The 23,624-nt window shown below is 45.5% G+C and overlaps 1 protein-coding gene across 1 annotated transcript; it reads left to right on the top strand.

Annotated features, from left to right (window-relative positions):
- The first annotated feature begins 1,027 nt into the window (after positions 1 to 1,027).
- Positions 1,028 to 22,795, top strand: SLC15A4 (solute carrier family 15 member 4). Its single transcript, XM_021545076.2, has 8 exons — positions 1,028 to 1,617; positions 7,689 to 7,984; positions 8,763 to 8,931; positions 9,502 to 9,579; positions 10,548 to 10,716; positions 15,093 to 15,248; positions 18,709 to 18,867; positions 21,250 to 22,795. Exons 1-8 carry the CDS (start codon positions 1,048 to 1,050, stop codon positions 21,396 to 21,398), a joined length of 1,746 nt encoding a protein of 581 aa, XP_021400751.2. The 5' UTR covers positions 1,028 to 1,047; the 3' UTR covers positions 21,399 to 22,795.
- Positions 22,796 to 23,624: the final 829 nt, after the last annotated feature.

The raw sequence follows: 23,624 nt of genomic DNA, 5'->3' as shown, positions 1-23,624 counted from the left end.
GAAGGGATCTCATAAATGCATATAAATATCTCAGAGGCCGAGATATTGGTGCCAGGCTTTTTTCAGTGCCCAGCCACAGGATGAGGAGCAATACACATCAACTAAAGCCCAAGTTCCGCCTCTCCGTGAAGATCTTCCTTTCACTGAGGATGGCAGAGCACCGGAGCAGCTGCTGCAGGCATTCCAAGCGCACCTGCGCCAGGTGAGCCTGCCTGGCAGGGCGGTCTGCGGAGCTCCCTTCCTCGGGGACCCAAGGGTTCGGGGCTGCTGTCGGAGCCCACTTCCCTGCGGCAGCGGAGACAAAGCGGGAGAGGAGCCGCACCCCGGCTTCCCGGCTCCGAGGGGCACCGCGAGGGGAGACGGGCCGGCCGCTCTGACAGACACCGCGAGGGGCCGCCCGGCCGCTCTGACAGACACCGTGAGGGGCCGCTCGGCCGCTCCGAGGGGCACCGGGAGGGGAGACAGGCCGGCCGCTCTGACAGACACCGTGAGGGGCCGCTCGGCCGCTCCGAGGGGCACCGGGAGGGGAGACAGGCCGGCCGCTCTGAGGGGCACCGCGAGGGGCCTCCTGCCCGCTCTGACGGGCACCGCGAGGGGCCTCCTGCCCGCTCTGACGGGCACCGCGAGGGGCCTCCTGCCCGCTCTGAGGGGCACCGGGAGGGGAGACGGGCCGGCCGCTCTGACAGACACCGTGAGGGGCCGCTCGGCCGCTCTGAGGGGCACCGTGAGGAGCCTCCTGCCCGCTCTGACGGGCACCGCGAGGAGCCTCCTGCCCGCTCTGACGGGCACCGTGCCGCCCGCCGGGGCTCCCTCACGGCCGGGCCACTTCCGCCCCGCCGCGCCCCACTGCGGCACATGACGGCGGGACGGGCGGAGTGACAGCGCTCTCGACCAATGGCAGCGCGCCGCTGCCGGGGGCGGGGCCGGGCGCCGGCGGAGTGGCAGCGCCCCCGGCCAATGGCGGCGCGGCGCTGCGCGGGGGGCGGGCCCCGCCGGGCGGGCCGGGAGCGCGGCGCGGCCGCGGCGGGGCCGGGGGGACGCGGGGCCATGGACGAGGCCGAGCCGGGCGAGCGCAGCCCTTTGCTGGGCAGCGGCGAGCGCGGGCGGGCGGCGAGCGGCGCCTTCCAGGGCCGGCGGCTGGCCTGCGCCGCCGTGCTGCTGGCCGAGCTGCTGGAGCGAGTGGCCTTCTACGGCATCACCTCCAACCTGGTGCTGTTCCTCAACGGGCCGCCCTACGGCTGGGAGGGCGCCCAGGCCAGCCAGGCGCTGCTGCTCTTCATGGGCATCACCTACCTGGTGTCGCCGTTCGGGGGCTGGCTGGCTGACGCCCTGCTGGGCAAGTTCGGCACCATCCTGCTCAGCATGGCGCTGTACCTGCTGGGCATGCTGGCCTTCCCCGTCATCGCCGCGCCGCACACCCGCCAGGGCCTCTGCGGGGACATCCCCCTGTTCCCCGTGGAGAACTGCTCCTCGCCGGCGGCCAACGCCACCCCGGCGCCCTGCTCCCAGGTGGGAGCCGCCCGCTACTGCGCCACCGCCACCTTCGTGGGACTGGTCCTCGTGGGGCTGGGCGTCGGCTCGGTCAAGGCCAACATCACCCCGTTCGGGGCAGACCAGGTCCAGTATCGTCCGGCGGCCGCAGCGCTCGGGGGTGGCACAGGGGCTTGCCTCGGTGGGTGGGCAGTGCCCGAGCGACTGACCTCTCTGCAGGTGCTCAGCCTCGGAGGGACCGCAGCACCAGCTCTGTGCCCTGCGCACTGCAGCTTGTTCAGTTCGGTGTCATTTTGGTGCCTGTGCGGTGTCAGATCCCTTACCAGCCTTGCTTTCCTGGTTTTCCTGCCTTAGCTGTGGTGTCTGAGTTGGCTAAGCCATCGCCGTCTTGAGGACTTGGGTTGAATACTTAATGGCCATTAAGTGGACTGTTAATTGTCCACGCTGGTGAGTTTGTACCCAGTTAATTTGACCTCAGAGCTCATCAGATGAAGTACAAGACACACATTTTAGCTGTGACGAGGATGACATGGGCCTTCTAAGGCAGTGTCAGAGGCCTTTGCCTTTCTGTGGTAAAGGAAGGCTGCAGAACCGACAGATTTTCTCCTTCAGGTATTTGTGCACTGCACTGCCCTTGAGTGGCATTTCTGTGCAGGCTCGTGCTGCATCACATGATGGGGGAAGCTGCTCTGACCCTGGTAAACATCACCTGGCTGTTCCTAAGGACACAACCTGTCAAATGACCTCACAGGGACCCGCCACAGTGCTGTCATTCATTGGGTCATCACTGCAGAGCCCAGGGGCTGCACAGAACACACGTGAGAGGCGACCTGCAGCTCAGCAGCAACTGGAACGCTCTGCTACGTGTGCTTTTTTTACAGCCCTGTGCTAAGGCGGTGTGCTGGCTGTGGATGTTGAAATGTAATTTCTGCTTTACAAATGGAGAATTTCAATATGCTCAGGTACTGCTGAGCAGCTTTTCTAACTAAACTGAAAGTCCAGTTGCGTGTCTGTTGGCTCACTGAGTTGTGGTTAGAGCAGTTACCAGAACTGCCATGAATTCTTTGAAAGAGGGAGAATCCACCACAGAATCATTGTCAAACATACCTCTGTTCTCTGTTGTGCAGTTTGCATTTGTCTTTCTTTGGCATTTCATGTATTCTAAATTCTGGGTAAAAGGCAGTATATAAATGTAAAACATTATTACAGCCCAGGACTGTGTGTCCCCAGTGCATTAGCTCTGCTTGAGCCAGCCTCAGCCCATCAAGTGAAATAGCTTTAATATGGCTTTATCTTGTAAGGTGTTTTTCAAAACTGACTGCTTATCCCCAGAACACTTTATGAAAGTTAAATATGGGAGATAAATAATGGCAGGAACAGAGCAAAAGAAGAACCATTGCCAATGGAAGTGTAGCTCTTGTAGCTGGATTTTGTAGAGGCTTTTCCCCTAGGATTTCAAAGAAAGCAGGTTTTGGCTGGGTTTGCAGATAATTCACAGTGATTTATGTAGGGTGAAGCAAAAGAAATACTCCTTTCTGGGCCATAATAATCAGTGGAGCTCTGCCGAGGTCTGAATTTTTCCCCTTCTCCCTTTTTCTGGCTTATCTCTTGTTAAATATACTACAGGATGCCACTTACCTTGGAGTGCAGTTTGGGGCCCTCTTGGGTGCCTTTTCCCTGCATAGGAATGTAGAAAACTGCTGAGGAGATGAGTATATATCTATATAGCTGTATATCTATATCTGTGTATATCTCTATCTACCTATCTGTGTATCTGAGAATAAAGTCCATCCCAGAGCCACATTCTTGGGAGGCCAGAGCACATTGTAGATGTGTTTTGGCTGGATTTGTGTGCTGATAAGATTTGTCCTCTTTCCCCAAAGGAAAGGATGAATTGTATATTACGTACTTTAGTTGGCACAGTCACCTTTCAAAATATTAATTACATTTAAACATGACCAAATGAATTTCTCAGCTTTAACGTGTGTATAGAATTTGGGTGGAGAGCTCTTGTACAATGAGAGGTTTCTTTATTTAGCAGAATCACTTTGTGGAAAATCGGAAACTGAATTGCAATACTTACTTTTCTCTGAAGTTGGAAGGTGTGGTTTCTAACTCTCCGTTGAGTGCCTGCGTTTAGAAGTGTTGTAGAGTTAGTGTTACTGTTCAGGAGCACACATAATCACGGTGCAGGTGCTTTTATTGGGAGCTCTGGGATCAGGGGTACAGCCCCAAATCTGACTCCAACATGGCTCTCGAGCTGAACGTATTTTATATTCTATCGTTATAGAAACTTACATATTAATTATTAAACTTATATTGTTCTATTGTATACATTGATCTTATTCAACCATTAGTTTCTCGTGATGTTTTTCAAGCCTCTGACTACAGGTTCTCATGATTATTCTTATGATTAAACAGTAATTATGTTTAATTTCTAAACAATCATCACATCTAACAATTATATCATTTATCATATACTGGCTACACAGGTGCAGTTCTAGCAAGTACAAGGCCTATACTTTCCCAGGGTATTTTCCCAGGGCCTACTAAGCTTAATTTTCCTTCTAACTCCCCAAATCTCCATGATTTTAAAACCCTTTTACTATCATTACGATCAAGTAACTTCCACCAGTCAGTGTAGCAAAAAGAGTTCCTGCAAAGCTGGGACAGACAGCTTTTCTCAGCTGTGTTGCTCATGTTTTCCTCGAAGCTGCAGCCTGGTCCGTGGTGCTGCTGTAAACCCGAGGGGAAGGTTCTCAGAATGGTGTTTCTGCTCATGTGATCCAAAACCTGGCACTTTCCAGTTCCCCTTTCTGGTGCGAGTGCTTGCTGTCACTTCCTGTTCCTTGGAGCAGTGTGACTTTCTGCACTTGGGAAACAGCAGGGCTGTTGGTCACTCTTGTGAAAGCTGGCTCAGCCCCAGCACTGAAGCCAGAACAGCAGCAGACTCCTAATCTGGTATCAGCCATAATGGTTCTAATTATGGCTGGATCTCTTTCAGGGTTACAGCGATGAGAGGCCAGGTTTCACCCATGCTGTGGCTGCCCTCTGAACTGCCTTCACAGCCAATAAATCTATCAGGCCATGACTCCCAGAGATCTTCTAGCTCTGCTAAAATTCGTGGTTTGCAGTTGCTATTGGAAATTGCTGCTGTAAAGATGGCTTTAGAGTGATTTTCAGCTTTTATATATTTGTAGAGAGTAGATTTTCCAGCCTCTGGATAAGGATGGCAATGGGGAGCCACGTAAAAAGATTTGAAGGTCCCTGACTGCAACTTGCTTTGTTGTTGCTGCTGTCAAACTTCTTATGAATGAGCCTGTGGACCTCGGAGGCTCTGCAGAGAACAAGTTTGAAACAAGTTGTGGCATTCACACAGGCAGTAATGATGGATGGGAGAGGAGCAGACTTTATATGTGGGCTTGCAGAATTTCAGTAATAAACTTTGACATTATGTAGCAGCAGAGTACCACTGTGGAGCTCAGCTACCCAGCTCTCTCAGATGATCTCAAAGATTAAGTGGTTGTCTGCAGTGATGGATAGGAGGGTCAGGATTCTGTAAATGTGACTGTACAGAACTCTTGTCATTGTACCTTCTTCTGTAGGCTAAGGACGAGGACAGGGCTCTCTGTTCCATCCCTGCTCTCTCATGTGGTTGCTCTCAGAGTTGACTGGGATGAGTTTGGGGGTGTTTGTCACATTTGTCACTTGTGACTGTCAGTTGACTGTAGGAACAAATGAAAACTGCTACTGGCAGGAACTTTTGAATGATCATGTTCCTTTCATGTGGGGTTTTGACATCTTCATAGTTCTTTGTCTTTGAGAAGATATCCCACCAGGTAGTTCAGTGGGACCTTTATTCAGTTATTAATGTTTGCCAGTTAAATGCCATAGTGGCATTTCAGACGTGGCTGTGATGTGATTTTTAGTGCAAATACATGCTTTGATAAAGAAGGAGGAAATGGATTCTTTGCACTGTAAGTCTGCAGTGTGTCTGTCCTCTGAGCACTGCCTTCCTTTTGGTCACTCTGTTACAAAAAGAACAGTGGAGATGGTGAAGGAAGTTTCCAGGAAGGGCCATGAACATGGTCAGTAGTTTCCAGGTGAGGAATCACAAATCACTCTAAATTTCCTATCCCTGAAAAGACAATAAAAAGGAAGATGTGACAGTGGTTTGTGGCAGCAGTGATCAGGGGAGAGAGGCAGCAGGGGAGCAGCAATGGGATGGAGCTGGGCTATGACTGGAGCAGCAATGGGATGGAGCAGCAATGGGATGGAGCTGGGCTGTCCCTGGAGCAGCAATGGGATGGAGCTGGGCTGTCTGTGCTGTTTCCTGGAGCAAGGGGAAAGGAGAAGGGCTTGGAAGGGGCGGGTTCAAAGCAGGCGAGTGGAGGTTGTCCTCCCACCTGTGGAGCTCTTTGCCACGGGATGCTGTGGATTCTGAAAGCTGACCTGGGTTCAGAGGCAGGTTACACAAGCTCATGGAGAGAGAGCTGCTGCATTGATTAAGCAGAGAGAAGCCATCCTTGGTTCAGGAAGTTTCTCAGGAGCTAATGGTTGGAGGCTGGGATAATGCTTGTCAGAAGCCTCATGGTGTGCTTCCCTGTTCTTACCTGCTTCAAAGTTTGCTTTCTTCTCCCAGCTTTCCTTTGTAGAGATGTCAGCAAGGTCATGTGCAGGAGGGAGGATGAGAAGTCATCTGCCTTGCAGAAATAAGAGAACTGAGACTTTGTGATGAAGAAACGGAAACTTCATCAAAGAGATTGCTAACACTTACACAAGTTGGAGCACTGTGTTCCATGTAATTATTTGCTAATATCCTGCTGCTCATTGGGCTTTAGAAGGAATTCCTGGATTGAGCCACTGCTACAGTTGATGAAAGTTAGGAACTGAGTACCAAGTTGAAGCTGGAGAGCGAGAATTTCTTGGGTTTAGTCTCCAGGATTGAATTGGACAGTCTAACAGATGCACCCTGGCAATGCTATTAACTCTGCACAGGAATAGATACTTTAATACTTCCTTTGTGGGGCTTGGCTGAATGGTACAGATGGGTTTCTGCACCGCTGGGAAACCTGAAGCTGTTAATCAGAACTGACAGTGTTAAAAACTCATTTTAAGACACAGCTTGCAAACTAAATATGGGTTCTTGTGAAGATCTGGCAAATGAGGAGGGGGAATTTGCAGTTGCAAATGAAAAATAACTGACTCAGCCAGGCTGGTGCATGGCACTGACTTGCTAGTCACTGTTAATGGCCTTTCAGTCATCAAGCACTGACAAATACAGTATTATGCATTCTTCTACAGACTCCTTGATCTTTTTAATGTATTTCAAATTTTAATTTGCATCATTTCCCTTACATCACCTCTTATGAGTGATGCTGGATTCCTGGGACTGAATTGCAAACCGTGGGGTAACTTAGAGTAGGCAGTAATAAAGAGGGATGGTGAAAACTGTACAGGATGGTTCTATAAACCAGGGATGTCTTTACTTTCACTGGAGAGACACTGAGAGCTTCAAGCAGAAAAAATAACACTATTAACAGCACTGACTTACAGGGATAAATATTTACTGGGGCCTTGTGATCCTCAGGCAACTCAAATTTAATTAATTTTTTTTAAAGGTCAGAAGGACAAGTGCTCAATTTGTGTTCTAATGAGACGCATTAAGACTGTGTTAAAAATTAAATTTGTCGTTTAAGTACCAAGTATTCATTTGAGGCTTAGAAAATGGAATACTGTTGACTGTTATGTAAATAAAGTTAGAAGAAGCAGTTATGGCAATACATGAATTTTTAGGTAGCTTAACTTTTTGTTACTAAAAAATAGTTACATAAAGTCCTGTGGACTATGGGATGTTAATCTGAGGGAGCTTTTTTGTAGAGAAGTGACCCAGTGAGAGTCAGTGCAGTAGAAACAATAGTCTTTCTGGGGAAGCTGTGTCTCTCAGTACTGGGGCTTTTTTATCCCTGTGCTGAGCTTCTAGAAGGTTACTCACATAATGGTGCAGCTTTCACTGAGGTGTCATTTCATCAAATACCATGTGAAGCCCAAAACACTTAAATCATTTCAGTGTGACCCTAAATGAAACCTGAGCTCTTCAGTGTATTGAACTTGTTTGAATTCTAATTCAAAGATTCTAATTCTGTTTAGCCTTATTTCCTTCAGAAACTGAAGGGCTTGCTTTTAATCTTCTCCAGGTCAAAGACCGGGGTCCAGAAGCCACAAGAAGATTTTTTAATTGGTTTTATTGGAGCATTAATTTGGGAGCTATCCTCTCTCTGGGAGGCATTGCATACATCCAGCAGAACGTGAGCTTTGTGATCGGATACAGCATCCCAACAGTCTGCATTGGGATTTCATTCATGGTGTTCTTATGTGGGCAGAGCTTCTTCATCACCAAACCTCCTGATGGTAGTGCCTTCACAGACATGTTCAGAATTCTCACATACTCCTGCTGCTCCAAGAAGACCCACGGGGAACACTCAGCAAACAGGTTTGTGATGAGCTCTTCTGTGTGGCCTCCACGCAGAGTCAGCCTAGGATGGGACTCCTTAGCTCAGACTGGCTGTAGGAACTCCACCAGAGCCTGCAGGAGAGTGAGCAGGTTTGCTCTGAGAGCTGGCAAACGAGTTCTGGAGCTGCTTTCTGGGAGCTGAGGGTTGGAAGAGGCACAGTGAGATCACTGGGTGCTCCTGCAGCCAGATCCTGGTGGCAGCTGAGCTCTGTGTCCTGCCAGCTCAAGAGTTCTGAGGGTGTCACGTAACCTGACCCTGCTGCTCTCAGCATTAGTTAACTTCTCTGGCAGATATCTTTGTGAATGCCTTCTGCTTTGAAAAGCACTGTCATCCACATTTAATACTGTAAGTAGCTTGATGGGGAGCCAAAATTTTTCCCCTCTTAAGAGCTGCCCATGAATACTGGTGGTTGAGTTGAATCACTGGTCAGAGATGTCAGGTGCCTGTTCTGCAGTGGGGTTTCGTGTGTTCAGATTGCCAGACAGTTCAGTGACTTAACAAGCAATATCACAAAAAGCAGGTTACTCTAAGTTCTGCCAGTTATTTAGGGCTGGGGTGTGTGGGGAGGATGGGAAATAAGGAAGCTCCACAGCAGAAGGTTTCCTCTCGTGTTTCCACCTGCTGGGGATCCATTCTGGCCCAGCTGTGTTGCTGTAACTTACATTAATTGCTCATTTTGGAAGTGCATTAGCTTTTTATAAGGAAGACAAGATTGCCAGTTATGCTTAACTGAACATCTCCAATCCTTTTCCAAAGTGAAGGCCAGGGAGTGCTGCACCCGCCTCGCAAGCAGAGCCTTTTCGAGATGGCCAAGCTGTCTCGGGGGGGGCCCTTCAGAGAAGATAAGGTGGAGGATGTCAAAGCTCTTGTCAAGATTATCCCTGTCTTCCTGGCTTTAATACCTTACTGGACAGTGTATTTTCAAGTGAGTAGTTCCAAATGGTTACAGTTATACTTTACATAATTTCTAATTTAACATTTTTGGGGTGTTCTCTCATAAACAGGAAACTTACCTTGAAGTTGAGAGATGAGAAATGACTGCTAAGGAATGCTCTCAAATATTTTGACCTAATAATAGAAAAAAAAATAATTACAATTGTAGTTAAGACTCACAGTTGTACAAATTCACATATCTTAAATATTGTGCTGTGTTTTGTCTTGCAGCTGTTTATATAGGTCAGGCTAAGTGGTCTAGACCTCATTTTAATTTTCAGGTTCTGCCTTATGGCGATGATTTGGGATATCAGATACATTTTGGGCAAAAGAAACAATGAAGAAATTGTTTTCAAAGGCACACAGAATGAGTCTTTGTGTTTTTAATAAAAATAGCTACAAGGTTAAAAAATCTTGTAATGTTCTGACCGTAATTGTTGTCAGTTTGCTGTGTTAGCATTTCACCTCTGGTATAATCTTTGTTACTTGTTACAAAATGAAAAATACCTTGCTCCCAGCACTCCTTGTCCAAGTAATCTCAACTCCTCTTTCCTAATGCTAGATGCAGACAACATATGTATTGCAGAGTCTCCATCTGAAAATTCCTGAGATCTCCAATGACACCAACTCCATCCACACGGTGAGCAGAGCAAAACAAGTGCAAAGGGCCTTTCTTTGCTGGAAATGCAGTTTAGGTCAGTCTTGTACAGAAATTCCAGGAAGTTCAGGGAGTGCATTTGGGGATCAGTGGCCTCAGCCTTTGGGGATTTAGGAGCACGATACACATCCCAGATTTTATCACACCAAGAAGTGTCTGGAGTTCACACCAACCTGCCCTGGGTGCATTTGGGTAACTCTCACTGCTTTCATCGAGAGTTTCCTTATCCTTCAGTGGCCCAGGTCTGACCTGTGAAGAAAGCTGATCAGTCTTCATGCCCTGTGTCTCCATACCAGGACAGAAGGATTTCTGCAAGCCCAGTGAGAAAGAATCCCCATCCTTAAGTGATACGTTAGCACTTGGAATTTGAGACACATTTGTTACTTTAGACTGCCTAATCAATAATCACTTTACCTTCAGCATATTGAAAGAAGCTGTTCAATCAATACTTTTCAAGAAGGGCTCGCATCATGTGATTGCAGAAATGGTACAGAGAAGTAAAACACAGGATTTACATGATTTACATGTGTTACACCACCCTCTCTATTCATTTGACAAGTGTAACTTGATTTTAATTGAACTTTGCATTTACATTAGCAAGACTCTGTTTCTGCTGTTCTGTGGCATATTTCTGGTGGTTCTAAGCTTAAAGGAGAAATACAGAGCTTGGTTATTACATACTTTCCATTACTGAATTAGGTAAAAGGTTCAATTCTGTCAGATGAGAAACTGAGCTTACAGATGTATGAGCAGGCAGATTCAATGAAAACCTGAATAGCTGAATATTTTCTTCAGCTTTTAAACACTCTTTTTTGACTTTTCACAATGTCTGTCAGTGCATTGTTGTTTATTTTGGATCAAAGTGTTCAATCAAAACCTTATTTGTAAAATAATAGTAAAAGTTAACTCCTAAGTATGAAATTGCCAACTTGAGTCATCTCCCCTTCCAGTTTCCAGCAGCCTGGCTGACCATGTTTGATGCAGTGCTTATTCTGATCCTAATACCCTTAAAAGACAAACTGGTGGACCCCATTTTGAAGAGGAATGGCTTGCTGCCATCCTCGCTGAAGAGGATTGCAGTTGGAATGTTCTTTGTGATGTGCTCTGCCTTTGCTGCAGGTAAGAAAATTACTTGGACATCTCCTGACTTGGTGAATTGTTCAGCTCGCTGCAACAGCACTTTTTAAAGAACTGTGTGAATATTTAATTCAGCATTATTCAGATCTTTTTTAGTGGGATAGTTGGAATGTGTCTTTATGGATGCATTTTCCTCAATAAAGGGGATTGTATCCAAAAATTTACTAAACTGTTTTGAACACTTGCAATAAAATTGGACCATTTTTCCTTCCAGAAGTAGACTTTGCATATACCCTTTAAAATGTTTTTTCATACATTCTGACTCATAAGTATAAAAAAGCTGAAATTTTACCCAAAATCCTTTCCCCTGCTCTGAAATAATAAAGTTAGGTTATGGCTGAGCAGGAGTTTCCTCCCACTTTGGGTTTTCTCTCCCCTATTTTCCTGTTCCCTAATGTTTGGAAATTAGTGTAGTGTAAAATAGCTCAGCTGTAGCATGAAAGGGAAAAGATGGCAACTCTGCTGGCCCCATAAATCAACTGCTTTTGAGATGATTTCAAGTTGTTAAGTGCTGCTGATGTGGAACTGAACATCTCTGAGCAATGCTTCACAGAATCTATAGCCCTCACAGCATCACTGTAATGAACATCCCCATAAAGCATTATGGCATTAAATAAATTCATTGCAGCACTTGGGATCCCCCATATTTTAGGGAGAGGGACACTTTGTATGGTTATTAAGATTTCTTTCAATGAGAGAGGTAATTATTAGGCCAAGGTCACTTTGTGGGCAAGGAAAGTTCTTCAAGCAAAGTCATTTAAAGTTGAACTAGAAGTGTTTCTCTTATTCCATGTTTCTTAGGACACTGCTGCTGCAGGAGAGGATGATGTAAAACACTTAAATGTCAGCTCTTTAAATAGAACCTGTGGGCTCACACATGAGGGAATTCAAAACCAGCAATGTCTGTCTTTATTCAGAGTGGGGAAGAGCACATCAAGCTGTGATAGCCAGGCTGGGGAATGGGTTCATACAGCAGAATTCCTTAAAGTTTCAGATGCTTTTTTCAATTCACCTACAAACGTAACAAATGCTTTTGTTGGTTTGATCCTCCCCACGTCTTCCCCAGTAGAAACTGAAAAGGTGAATTCTTCAGGTGATTATTTGCAATCTGTTTGGGAAGTTTAACCTTTAGGAGTAACTTCACATCTCTTCATCATAGCAGGAATTTAAGGGCTTAATTTGTGACAAATTTGGGGTTTAGGAAACTGTGTATTTCTAGCAAGGTGTTGGTTTACATGTTTCATTCAATTTTTATTTTCTTGTTAAGTGATATTTATAGCTGCCATATTTTAACATTCTTAAAGTACACTGCTGCTTCCAACCATTGCTGCCTTCAAGAGGGACCCTGAATAAAATCTTAAAGATATGAAAAGGTCAAGAATTTGTAGTCATGGCAATATCTTAATGATTTGTTTGTGCCATATTTCCATTTTGACTTGCTTATCTAACAGCCATTAGTTGTGGACACTACTGAGGCTGCCTATTATATTGGTTAGATTATTTAAAATAGTTCATAAACTCTGTTAAAATACAACTGATGAGATTTAATGAACATCTGCTGTGCTTCATGCATCTTATGGTGAATTTTGAGCAGCAATGTTCAAGGTTATTCAACTGGAAAATCTACTTCATTTATAGGGTTTAAACCATTATAGCAAGAAGTTCAGATTATTTTAACTCCTAAGAGTGTAAAATTAAATATGAAAGTTGTCTATCAAGGTCTTACAGGAAGAATCAATTGATTCCAGATTCTGAAGTACTTTGAAGATGAGTTTATGGCAAAGTTTGGTATATTGTAGTTGTGCTCCGAGGTGGCTCATTTTGCAAGAGTATAAACACATTAAGATCACTTGATGTTTTGAGGTACAACAATTCTGTGTTGAGTGTAAATAAATGAAATTATGTCTGAGCTCTTAGATGACTCTGCTGCTTTGTTTACACTTGAATTAAGTTCCACTCTAAAGTGTTTGGCAGCTATATTAGAATTAAAACATCAAGAAGTCCAGTTTCATTTTAATTACAGCAGCTCTTCATAGTTCAGAGGGCACTGACGTAGCTGAAGAGATAAAGAAAGTCACATAAAAATAAGATGGGTCACCTAAAAAGAAGTGAGGAATACAGAGAAAATGTGGCTGGCGTGACATGAGAAAGGAATAAATTCAGACCAGTCTTGCCCTCAAACCCAGATGTGAGTAAGAAATTTGGCAGTGCCACTAAGCACAGAGGTGCTGATCTGGCTGGGTTTGTGTCCCAGAGCAGGGACAGTGCTGCACATCAGGGATGGAGCTGCACATCAGGGATGGAGCTGCACATCAGGGATGGAGCTGCACATCAGGGATGGAGCTGCACATCAGGGATGGAGCTGCACATCAGGGATGGAGCTGCACATCAGGGACAGTGCTGCACATCAGGGGTGGTGCTGCACATCAGGGATGGAGCTGCACATCAGGGATGGTGCTGCACTTCAGGGACAGTGCTGCACATCAGGGACAGTGCTGCACATCAGGGACAGTGCTGCACATCAGGGATGGAGCTGCACATCAGGGACGGTGCTGCACATCAGGGATGGAGCTGCACATCAGGGACAGTGCTGCACATCAGGAATGGTGCTGCACATCAGGGATGGAGCTGCACATCAGGGACAGTGCTGCACGTCAGGGATGGTGCTGCACATCAGGGGTGGTGCTGCACATCAGGGACAGTGCTGCACATCAGGGATGGAGCTGCACATCAGGAATGGTGCTGCACATCAGGGATGGAGCTGCACATCAGGGACAGTGCTGCACATCAGGGATGGAGCTGCACATCAGGGGTGGTGCTGCACATCAGGGGTGGTGCTGCACATCAGGGACAGTGCTGCACATCAGGGATGGTGCTGCACATCAGGGATGGTGCTGCACATCAGGGATGGAGCTGCACTTCAGGGACAGTGCTGCACATCAGGGATGGAGCTGCACATCAGGGATGGTGCTGCACATCAGGGATGGTGCTGCACATCAGGGATGGTGCTGCACATCAGGGATGGAGCTGCACATCAGGGATGGTGCTGCACATCAGGGATGGTGCTGCACATCAGGAATGGTGCTGCACATCAGGGACAGTGCTGCACATCAGGGACAGTGCTGCACATCAGGGATGGTGCTGCACATCAGGGATGGTGCTGCACATCAGGAATGGTGCTGCACATCAGGGATGGAGCTGCACATCAGGGGTGGTGCTGCACATCAGGGACAGTGCTGCACATCAGGGATGGAGCTGCACATCAGGGATGGTGCTGGGCTCTGTGGCAGTGCTGCCAGTGTGGCTCAGGGGGTTCAGCAGCACAGGAGCCGTGCCATGGCACCCTCTGGGTGGCTCCAGGGAGGGAGGCTGGCAGAGGAAGCAGATGGAATCCCTGCACATGCTGTGATACCCACGAAAGCAGCTTATCTAAGGCCTGCACATTGTTCTGGGGACACGTTTTGTGTCCCAGGATGAGCTGGCAGCACTGATGGGAGGCTGGGAGTGTAACCACACTGTAGGAACAGTGGCAGTGGCTCAGTCCTGCTCCTCTGAATTGTGATGAATAAATTCACCTTCTTTCCAGGGATAAGAGATGAGAGTTCCTTTGTAGAGGTCTCTTTTGGGTGAAGCAGGGAGTTGTATTAACTGTTAGCTACTCTGTATTTTATGTAACTGAGTCAATCGTTTAATCTGGGCAACTTCAACAAAACCCTACAGCATTATTTGATATTCACTTTCTGCTCTAAACTGTTGTGCTGAGCAAGCTAAAAATGCTTATATTTTACACTGTCCTGTCTCTTTTTCATTCCATATGAAGTACTTTCTATGCAATGTATTGCTTGTAAATCAAGCTCTAATGAGCTCTTGGATCTCTTCAGATGAAAAGTGTCATATAAATGTCATAATCATATTCATAGAGGGTTTTCACAGCTCTACAGGACTGCTGTAGCTATTTCCATAAGCAAAGGGGTTTCTAATTTATGAATACTATGGTAGCAGTTGAAATGGTTCAACAGTGCAAAGTAGTAGTTTGTGAAAATGAGATTGTCTTTAAAAAAGCCCCAGCACAGTGTCCATGAGAGCTCTGGGCTGATCCATCCAGAAATGGGCTAAGTGTTTGTATAATTATTGCTACTGAATGAGAATATAATCACCAATTCTATGGCAGAACAACTGTATGTCTTGAAATAACATCAGCAGAAGTAGTCTGAAATGCTTTATGTCAGGAGATAAATACATATTCCTATTGTATCATTTCTAATTGTAATGCAAGGCTGAATCCTAATTTAATTCTTAATATGGAGAAACAATGTTTGCATCTTAGGTCAATCTTTTTTTCCTCCCCTTTCACACAGGAATTCTGGAAAGCAACAGACTGAAAATTGTAAAGGTTAAAACAATTAACCAGACAATTGGGAATGTTACATACCATGCTGCAGATTTGCCAATCTGGTGGCAGATTCCTCAATATGTGCTGATTGGATTCAGTGAAATATTTGCAAGTATAGCAGGTAAGAATCTGTGTGTGCTTAAATCTGCTTTTGTATCTATCATAAATGATGGAATCTTAGAAAATAAATACTTCTGAAATCATTACAAAAGAGCTCTGATGTTCCCAAATACATTTGCATACAACAGTGCTCAATTTAAGTGGCAAAGCTCACCACTGTCTTGCACACTGGAGGCCTGGCTATTTGAAACTATGCTTTCAAAACTGAATTTCAAGCAAATGCTGAACCTGAGGCTCATCCACTCAGACTGGCCATACCCAGAGCTCTTCTCTTGGACTGCTGGTGGCACAGCTCCTCTTTCACTTCCCCTGGGCGAGGGCACTTTCATTCCTGGGCCATCACAGCAGGCTGCAGTGAGCTCTCTGCTTCTGGAGATGTGGCTGGCCCTGGCCCCAGCTCTCACATGGCCCATTTGTTCCCCTCCTCGTGGAGCAGAGAACTTCTGCTCCAGCAGGTTTCTGGTTACTCGTGTGCTGCTGTCATCACACTGGTTAGGAAATAAAATGAGGTGCTTGCATTGCTTGGCAAGGAGAATAACAGTGGGGTTTGTTGTTTGTTCCTGGCTACTCATTTGCTGTCCATCTCATTGTGTGTGTGTGTTACCTGTGACAAATGCTAACACACAAAAATCTGAAGATAAAATCTTGCCTGATTCAGTTAGTTACTAAAACTAAGGCTGTATTTAGCATTTTTATCCAAATAATAAAATGAATTACTTGTAGTCAGTTTAGTGATGGTGCCACTTAAATCCTAGCTCAGCTAAACAGATGACTTACAGAAACACAAGTGTTCATGGAAATTAAACCAGTTTCTTCCCTCTTACACAATCTTGTTTCTCCATCAGGTACTATTAATAGTTTGTAGGTGTTTGCAAGGAAAAAATAGCAAACCTGTCTGTAGGCTGTGGAAAGGTCTTGAAGCACTTTCTGTTTGCTGAACTCCAAGCTGAGAGGACTTCAGTGGAGTTCCTTGTGAGACGTCTTTAAGGCTTGCACAATTCTTATGTGAATATTCTGCTCCTTCTTGTGTGAATATTCTGTACTGCTGGGTCTGTACCAACAGCATTATAACTTCAAAAACTCTTGGTCAGTGTTTGAAAAAAGTGTACCAGAAATTCTGTGCAGAGCTTAATTGCATTGTTAGTGCACTTTCATTGGATTTTTTTTTTTTTACAAAGCCTCTTTCCGGCCTTCTGGTTGTTATCTGAACATAATATTATTAAGAAGGCCTCTCAAGACTCAGAGTTTACTTTACCAATTCAATATTAAACTTGATAAAGGCATCTACTATGCTATAAAATTCAGGCTTAAAATAAGCAAAGTGTTACTGGTTACAAAACCATAATGATGTGGAGATGTTTGTTGTGAGCAAAAAGGGACTAAATAGCCCAAGAGCTGAAACATACCTCTGTTTTTCTGTTTACTGTAAAACTAAGCATATTCTTATTAAGCCACATTAGTTACACTTGAGGTACCTTTAAAAAGATGACACACATTGCATTAATCTTTTGTATTATTCTGTCAATCCTCCTAAAGCAGCCTTGTCTAACTGGGAATTGTAATCTCACATGACAACACCAGTGAGGGGCTTTAATTTCAGAAGTGCTTGTTTGCAGGAGCATGAAATCATCATCAATGGCTGCCAGCAGCCAAAGGAGCTCTGAAGGCAAAGGAAAGATTTTATATTCTTTATGCCAGATTAAATATTAGCGTTGCTGCAAAAGTCATTCAAATTTAGAAATGTACCTTATTTTGTTGCAAAAAGTGCAGGGTTACACTCATTTTGGTTTTTGTTCTGAGTCTTAAGTCTTTTTCCAGCTGGAACGGTCAGATCCAGTGTACCTGTAAAATGAACAAGAAAAGAAAGAGTCCAGATCTTTTCACGGGTTACCCCTGGGCTTAACTTGTACAAAACATCCAAAGCCTGGTGACCAAGGTGTGGCTGAGGCTCAGGAGCCCTGTGGCAGCTCTGAGAACTTAACCAGAAGTCACAAACAAGCTGCTGTGTGCTGAATAGTCTGCTTGTTTTTTCTTAAAGTGCAGTTGGACAGGAAAATAGTGCTTGGAAAATCAGAATTGTTCTATCGGTGGCAGAGCCTAGGAAACAGAGGCACTGTTAATTCTGGAAATAAATTCTGCCTCCTGCCCTGCCTGTTGGCAGCTGTGTCTGTCCCAGTCTCTGGTTGTGGTTTGAGTTTGGGGAAGCCCCACAGCTGAGTTTTGGTTCCTGCTGCCATGCCATGCCATGCCATGCCATGCCATGCCATGCCATGCCATGCCATGCCATGCCATGCCATGCCATGCCATGCCATCCCATCCCATCCCATCCCATCCCATCCCATTCCAGTGCCAGGAGGCTGCAGTGGGAGCACTGAGAGCACCCAGCTCTGCTTCTTTCCAAAATCAAAGCTCCTCCCTGGCAGGCTGGCCTGTCTACCTTGAAGCTCATCCTTTTCTGGAAAGGAAATGCCCCTGGATTTCTGTGAAAGCCTGCCTGGAGAAGTCAGGCAGCAGTGGTGCTGGAAATAAAGCATGCCTTTATTATGCCAGACATGAGAGTTATGCAATTTCAGCTCTGTAATGCTCTCCTTGCAAAGAAAAATGTTCGATGAGGTAGCATTAATTCCCAGTATGAGCAGAGTGTTTTGAAACAAGCATTTCACCTGTCAGGAAAAGCTCTGCACGGAATGTATTTGATTGTCTCTGGTGAATAATCCCATTTGATTTTTGACAGGAGTATTATTCTAAAAAGGAGAGTTAATCATGGGCATTAATCTTTGTGTGGCAGAACCTAACCCAGTGCGTGCTCTTGGTACACAAATTCAGTAGCACAGATTTGCAGATGGATGGTCACTGGTACATTTTTCTTGGGTTTATTGGTTGAAATTTGAGTAAAGACAGCTGAAAATTCAAGCCCTATTCTTACAAATCTTAAAAAGAATTGCTTGGTAGCAAGCAATGAACTCAGAGAATTCTAGATCAAAAGTAAATTAAATTAAAATAATTACTGGCTTTCCAGTTCCAGTTAATTTCTCTGTCTGCACATTCAGAGACAGACACTGAGGCTGTAAGAAATAAATGCTCATGGCTAATGCAAGAGGGACTTTTTTCCTTGTCCTGCATTCACTGCCCAGCAGCCAGGGAACAGGAGATGGGGAACGTGGAGTTGTCAGGTTTGAGCTAGTTTAATGCATTTCTTTGAGGAAAATTTTACACAGAAAAAGGAATATGTTGGTTGAGAAGATTTCTTGCTTTTAGACCTGGAATATAAATAAGATCAAAGTCTGTGTCTCAACACTGGGTTGATACATTGATGACCTTTAAGAGGATTCATAAAGCAATTAAAAGGCCCTGGAACTGCTAAAGATTCATTGCACACCTGTGGCTTCTAGAACACTTCTAGATCAATCTGTTCTTATTTCTTACATATTCTAATAGCATTTTTTCATCTTGTACTACAGGTCTAGAATTTGCATATTCAGCTGCTCCCAAATCCATGCAGAGTGCCATCATGGGGCTGTTCTTTTTCTTCTCGGGGATTGGCTCGTTTGTTGGCTCTGGACTGTTGGCACTGGTGTCTATTAAAGAAATTGGCTGGATGAGTAATCACACAGATTTTGGTAAGTGTGTTTTTCAGTGTGCTCATGCACTGGAAAGTAGAAGTTTCAGTTAAGCATCAAGGACATGGCATTGTTGAGTTTTAACACTGTTATTAAATTCAAAATGTTAATTTTTCTACTGTTCTGTTAGAGTTTCATTTTGCATCTAAGTATGAAATAATGTGACTGTGCAAAATAATTCACTGCCCTCATGAAAGCATGAGGAACACCTCTGTAGAGCCTCAGTTACTTGCTCAGCTGTTACTGCATTTCATCACTAGAAATTACAAATGTTTTCATTTCAGTAAAAAATATTTAAATTACGTGCAGCAGAAGAATATATTTGGTATAAAGTACTGAAATTGCTTTCTGTGGTTATGGGGAGTAAAATGTACCCATTTCTCTCCAAGTGATTATTCAGCTTCCTCATTTCAAGTGACTTCATTGAAATTACCATGAGTTAATTCTGCACTTGTGTCTGCTGGCTATTTATACTCCTAAAGTTCAACAGAGTTTGAGTTGCCAGTGGAGGTTAAAAATAATTCCTGGCACCAGTAGGTGGCACCTTGGGAATTTCAGAAAACCCTCCCATCCTCAGTGGGCTAATTAGTTCAACCAGGGGGAGTATGAACAGTTCTTAAAATGTCTGCTAGACCTGCTTTGTGTACGTGGCTTAAAATTGCAGCCTAAACTTTCAGTTTGGTCCAAGAGAATTTGCATTTCAACTGGATTTTCAAATCTACCAAAGAGCAATGGTGTCTGACTCCTCCATGTGCCCAAGTTGGCATCTGTGGCTTGTAAGTTGTTCTTTAAAAGCTGCAGAAGAAAACAAGCAGCCTGACCCTTATGGAAGTGTCCTCCCCAAAGGAATTTTTCATCCCACCGAGTCTTCTTTTCCCCAGTCAATTTCAAAATTGGAAAAGGAGCCTATTCTGCAATACAGAGGTCATTCAGCTGATCAGAGCTCAGCAGGGAATAAGAATTCCACACAAATAATGAAGGTGCTTCTTCAGCCCCTTGCCCTTGTTCTCTGAAGCAGCTGATGAGGAGACGCTGCCAAATCTTCTCTCTGGGAAACATTTGGGCTGTGCTGCATCTCCCAGAGGTGGCCAGCACGGGAAGGGGCTGCCTTCAGCCCCGCTGGCCAAGGTGAGCAGGCTGCCCAGCTCAGGTGGGGATGCCTTTCCCAGCAGGGACACACTGGCAGGGCTGCCTGGGGGACTGCAGCTGCAGCATCCACAGCAGCCCTGCTGCAGCCCTGAGTAACTTTCTAACTCCATCCTCAGTGGTGCAGCATCACTGAAAGTTACCACTTCTGAAAGAGCCACTCCTGAACTGTGCCTGGCTTTTCCAGGGTAGGAATTGCAAGGGGTCGGTCAAGGAATGACTGGGAGCTTCTTCATGAGGTGCTCTGTAATGACTGTAAGCATATGCCCTAAATTTCCATTTCTGCCACCTCATGACATCACTGGGGGTGACTGCCTGCCTCCAAAACCTCCCGAGGAAGTTCCCTCTCTGACAGCACTTCAGGGCTGGTGGCTGCCATTGAATTGACTTGTTTCTCCCACCAAAACTAAGATTTCATGGGCTTAATATCCCATCTCATAAAGGATAATTACTACTCTTTAAACACATCTGCTCTTGAAATGGAGATTCACATCTATATTGTATTTTAAGTGTCAAGGAAAGGCTCAGTTTAATTTTATTGCATTTTATGATAAGTTCATTTAATTGAATCTTAAGTTTCAGTAATTAAGTAATTTAATCTGAACGTTTATAGGCTTGCTGCAGGAACAGCTGGTTAGGGTCCATGTACACGTCACTATTTGAGTCTCTGCAACACATCTGATAATTGTAATGGTCCAGTTGGCTGTGGTGTGCTGGAAATGAGCCACAATATATTCTTGGAAATCCAGCAGGAGTTGGGCATGCTTCCTAACAGAGGAATGATTTAGCAGTGAGCTTTCTTCATTTAACATTGTTCAATGCCCAAAGCAGTCATTTGTGACAACTTAGAGGGAGCATCACAGGTGAACTGAACCACAAAGCAGTCACCTATGTTTTCATGAACTCTAAACTTTGTTGCCAAAAAAGGCTGGGAAACAATTGCAGTAATGGCTTTTTTTAATATCTGTGGAGTTTCCAACTTCTTCCTTTACAGCATTCATTTTTTGGTTATGTTATTTTCTTTTGATTTGATCTAAGGCATTGGAGGAAAAATAAAACATTCCTTATGCTGTGCACATCTTCCTCAGCAGTGCCAGCCTTTGCTGTGGATAATTAAAAATGAGCTGTGCTTTGGTTTGCTTCTGCAGAAAAGTTCACCACTTACACTTGACCAGATTTCACGTTTTTGTTTGTATCATCTTAGTTAATGCTTTCTTCCTCCCCAATTCTTTCTAGGTAACATTAATGGCTGCCAACTGAACTATTACTTCTTTCTGCTGGCTGCTATCCAAGGAGCCACCCTGCTGCTTTTCCTGATCGTTTCTGTCAAGTACGAGCACCACAAGTCGAAGGCGAGCGAGGCGGCTGCCAACGGGAGGCTGTGAGCCCTGGCACGGGCAGCCCGTGCCAGCCGCAGCAGGGAAGGGGCAGGGGGAGCTCCGGCTGCCCAGGGACCCTGTGCCACGGGAAGTGCCTTATGGCAGGGCTGCTCCTGCACGGCGTCCTGGCACAGCACAGCAGCCTGCCGTGAGCGCGCCGCCGCGCTCCAGTGCTCTCTGCTCCTGGGGACATGTTCCCTGAGCTGGCACTGCTGCAAGGGCTGCAGCACCTCCTGCAGCACCTCCTGCAAGGGCTGCAGCAACTCCTACAGCAACTCCTGCAAGGGCTGCAGCAACTCCTGCAGCACCTCCTGCAAGGGCTGCAGCAACTCCTGCAAGGGGCTGCAGCAACTCCTACAGCAACTCCTGCAGCAACTCCTGCAAGGGCTGCAGCAACTCCTGCAGCAACTCCTGCAAGGGCTGCAGCAACTCCTGCAAGGGCTGCAGCAACTCCTGCAGCAACTCCTGCAAGGGGGGTGCAGCACCTCCTGCAAGGGGTGCAGCAACTCCTACAGCAACTCGTGCAAGGGGTGCAGCAAGTCCTGCAGGTGGGGTGCAGGGCCCCACCCGGGCTCTCTGACCCGCTCTGATCCACGGAAACGCTCGGCTGGCCAAGCCGACCCCGAGGACACAGCACAGAAACCTTCGACAGGAGCCTCAAGCAGTGCATGGCTGTTCAGTGCTGGGAGTCATTTGGGGGTGAGAAACAAATTCAATTACAAATTAGCACAGCTTAAATTTTATAATTGACCTGTTACTGACAGCGCAGCAAGGATTTCAGTCCAGGCTTGCAGTCAGGAGGATCCAGGACTGAACCCCAAACCCCAGGAGCTGCTCAGAGAGCTGCTGCAGATTGGTGCACAGTTAACACTTGTTGGGATTGAAGCTGTTTGACTGCAGCGGTGCTTTTATTTTTATTTTTGAGACTGCATTAGATGTGTTAGGACAACACCCACCTTTGGACAAGGCCTCGTTCAGTCTAACACTGTTACTCCCCCAAGGACTATTCCAAATATTTGCAGGAAGCAAAGCGAGGTGGAATTCTGAGCAGATCAATGCACAGTAACCATTTAGCAGCCTTTAGCCAGGTCCTTCAGTCTTGTCTTACTTTTAGCTAACGTGCTCCAGGGTTTGGATCTTTCAGCAATACATTACCCCAGCAGAGCAAATGGCTTTATATTCAGCCTCTTGAATTTTAATGATTCTAACTGTACTTCAGAGTGTGTGCAGACTGGTATGGAAGGTGCAAGGAATTATGGAGAAAGAAAATAAAACTTTTTTATTAATGTGTTGAATTTTTATAGTTTCCTTTGTCTGCAGTTCTGTTGTTTAAAATGTCCTTATTTTGTACATGGACATCTTTTTAATGAGTTTACAAAATAAAATGAACCTCCATGCTGTGACTTCTGACCCTTTGTTTCTAGGTGAATAAAATTATACAGTGAAGAACTGTAGAAATAATTAGTATTGCAGGCTAATTACAGCCTCCCCAGGCTCTAACCAGGGATGGAGGAGGGTGCCTGTGTTTTATTTGAGATTAGAATGTGGGTACATTGCTCATATAATGGTGGATATTTCCAGAGTACAGCAAAACCTGGCTTTCCTACCTTTGTATTTATATGGAATATCCCTCCTCAGAAAGGGGAGCTTTTTTCATCTGTTCTGCTTATGTAAACCTCCAGCATAAGTTCAATTACAGCAGTTTAGACATCCATCTATTCCCCTATTTCCCTCAAAAGTCTGTAGTCACCTCTGAGTTGGTTTCATTTGTGTATTTTTGGTGTTAACAGAAGTTGCTCAGGGCTGACATGAGACAAGCTTGCTCAGCCTAACAATAAACTGCTGTTAGAAGCTGCACAGAGTTCTTAATTTCCAAAAAAGCAATTTCAAACACCAAATCTTATCCCAGTGATTTTGTTTCTATGCAGAGCAAGTTCTGCCACTGCAGCAAAGCCCTCTGGGGAAGCAGATTAGAAGAGTTTCCATTTGAGCAGGCAGTGGTTTGAGACAGATTCATTTCTGAGCAAGAGAGAATTTGTGAGCCAGCAGGGCTGGTGGAACAATGCACATACCTGAGAGCTGCTGCCTGCTGGGCCCGCTGCAAGGAGGTGCCTGCAGGGAGAGAAAGGAGGTGAGACCCAAGGGCAGCAGCCATTGAACACAAAATGCCATTCTTTGGGTATTTTTCTACTTCCTTACACATATTTCTCATTGAACCTGCTTCCTTTATCA

This window comes from Lonchura striata, chromosome 18 (assembly GCF_046129695.1).
Source record: "Lonchura striata isolate bLonStr1 chromosome 18, bLonStr1.mat, whole genome shotgun sequence".
NCBI lineage: Eukaryota > Metazoa > Chordata > Aves > Passeriformes > Estrildidae > Lonchura > Lonchura striata.
Note: the sequence above shows the minus strand (reverse complement) of the source record. Positions and strands in the feature narration are given on the sequence as shown.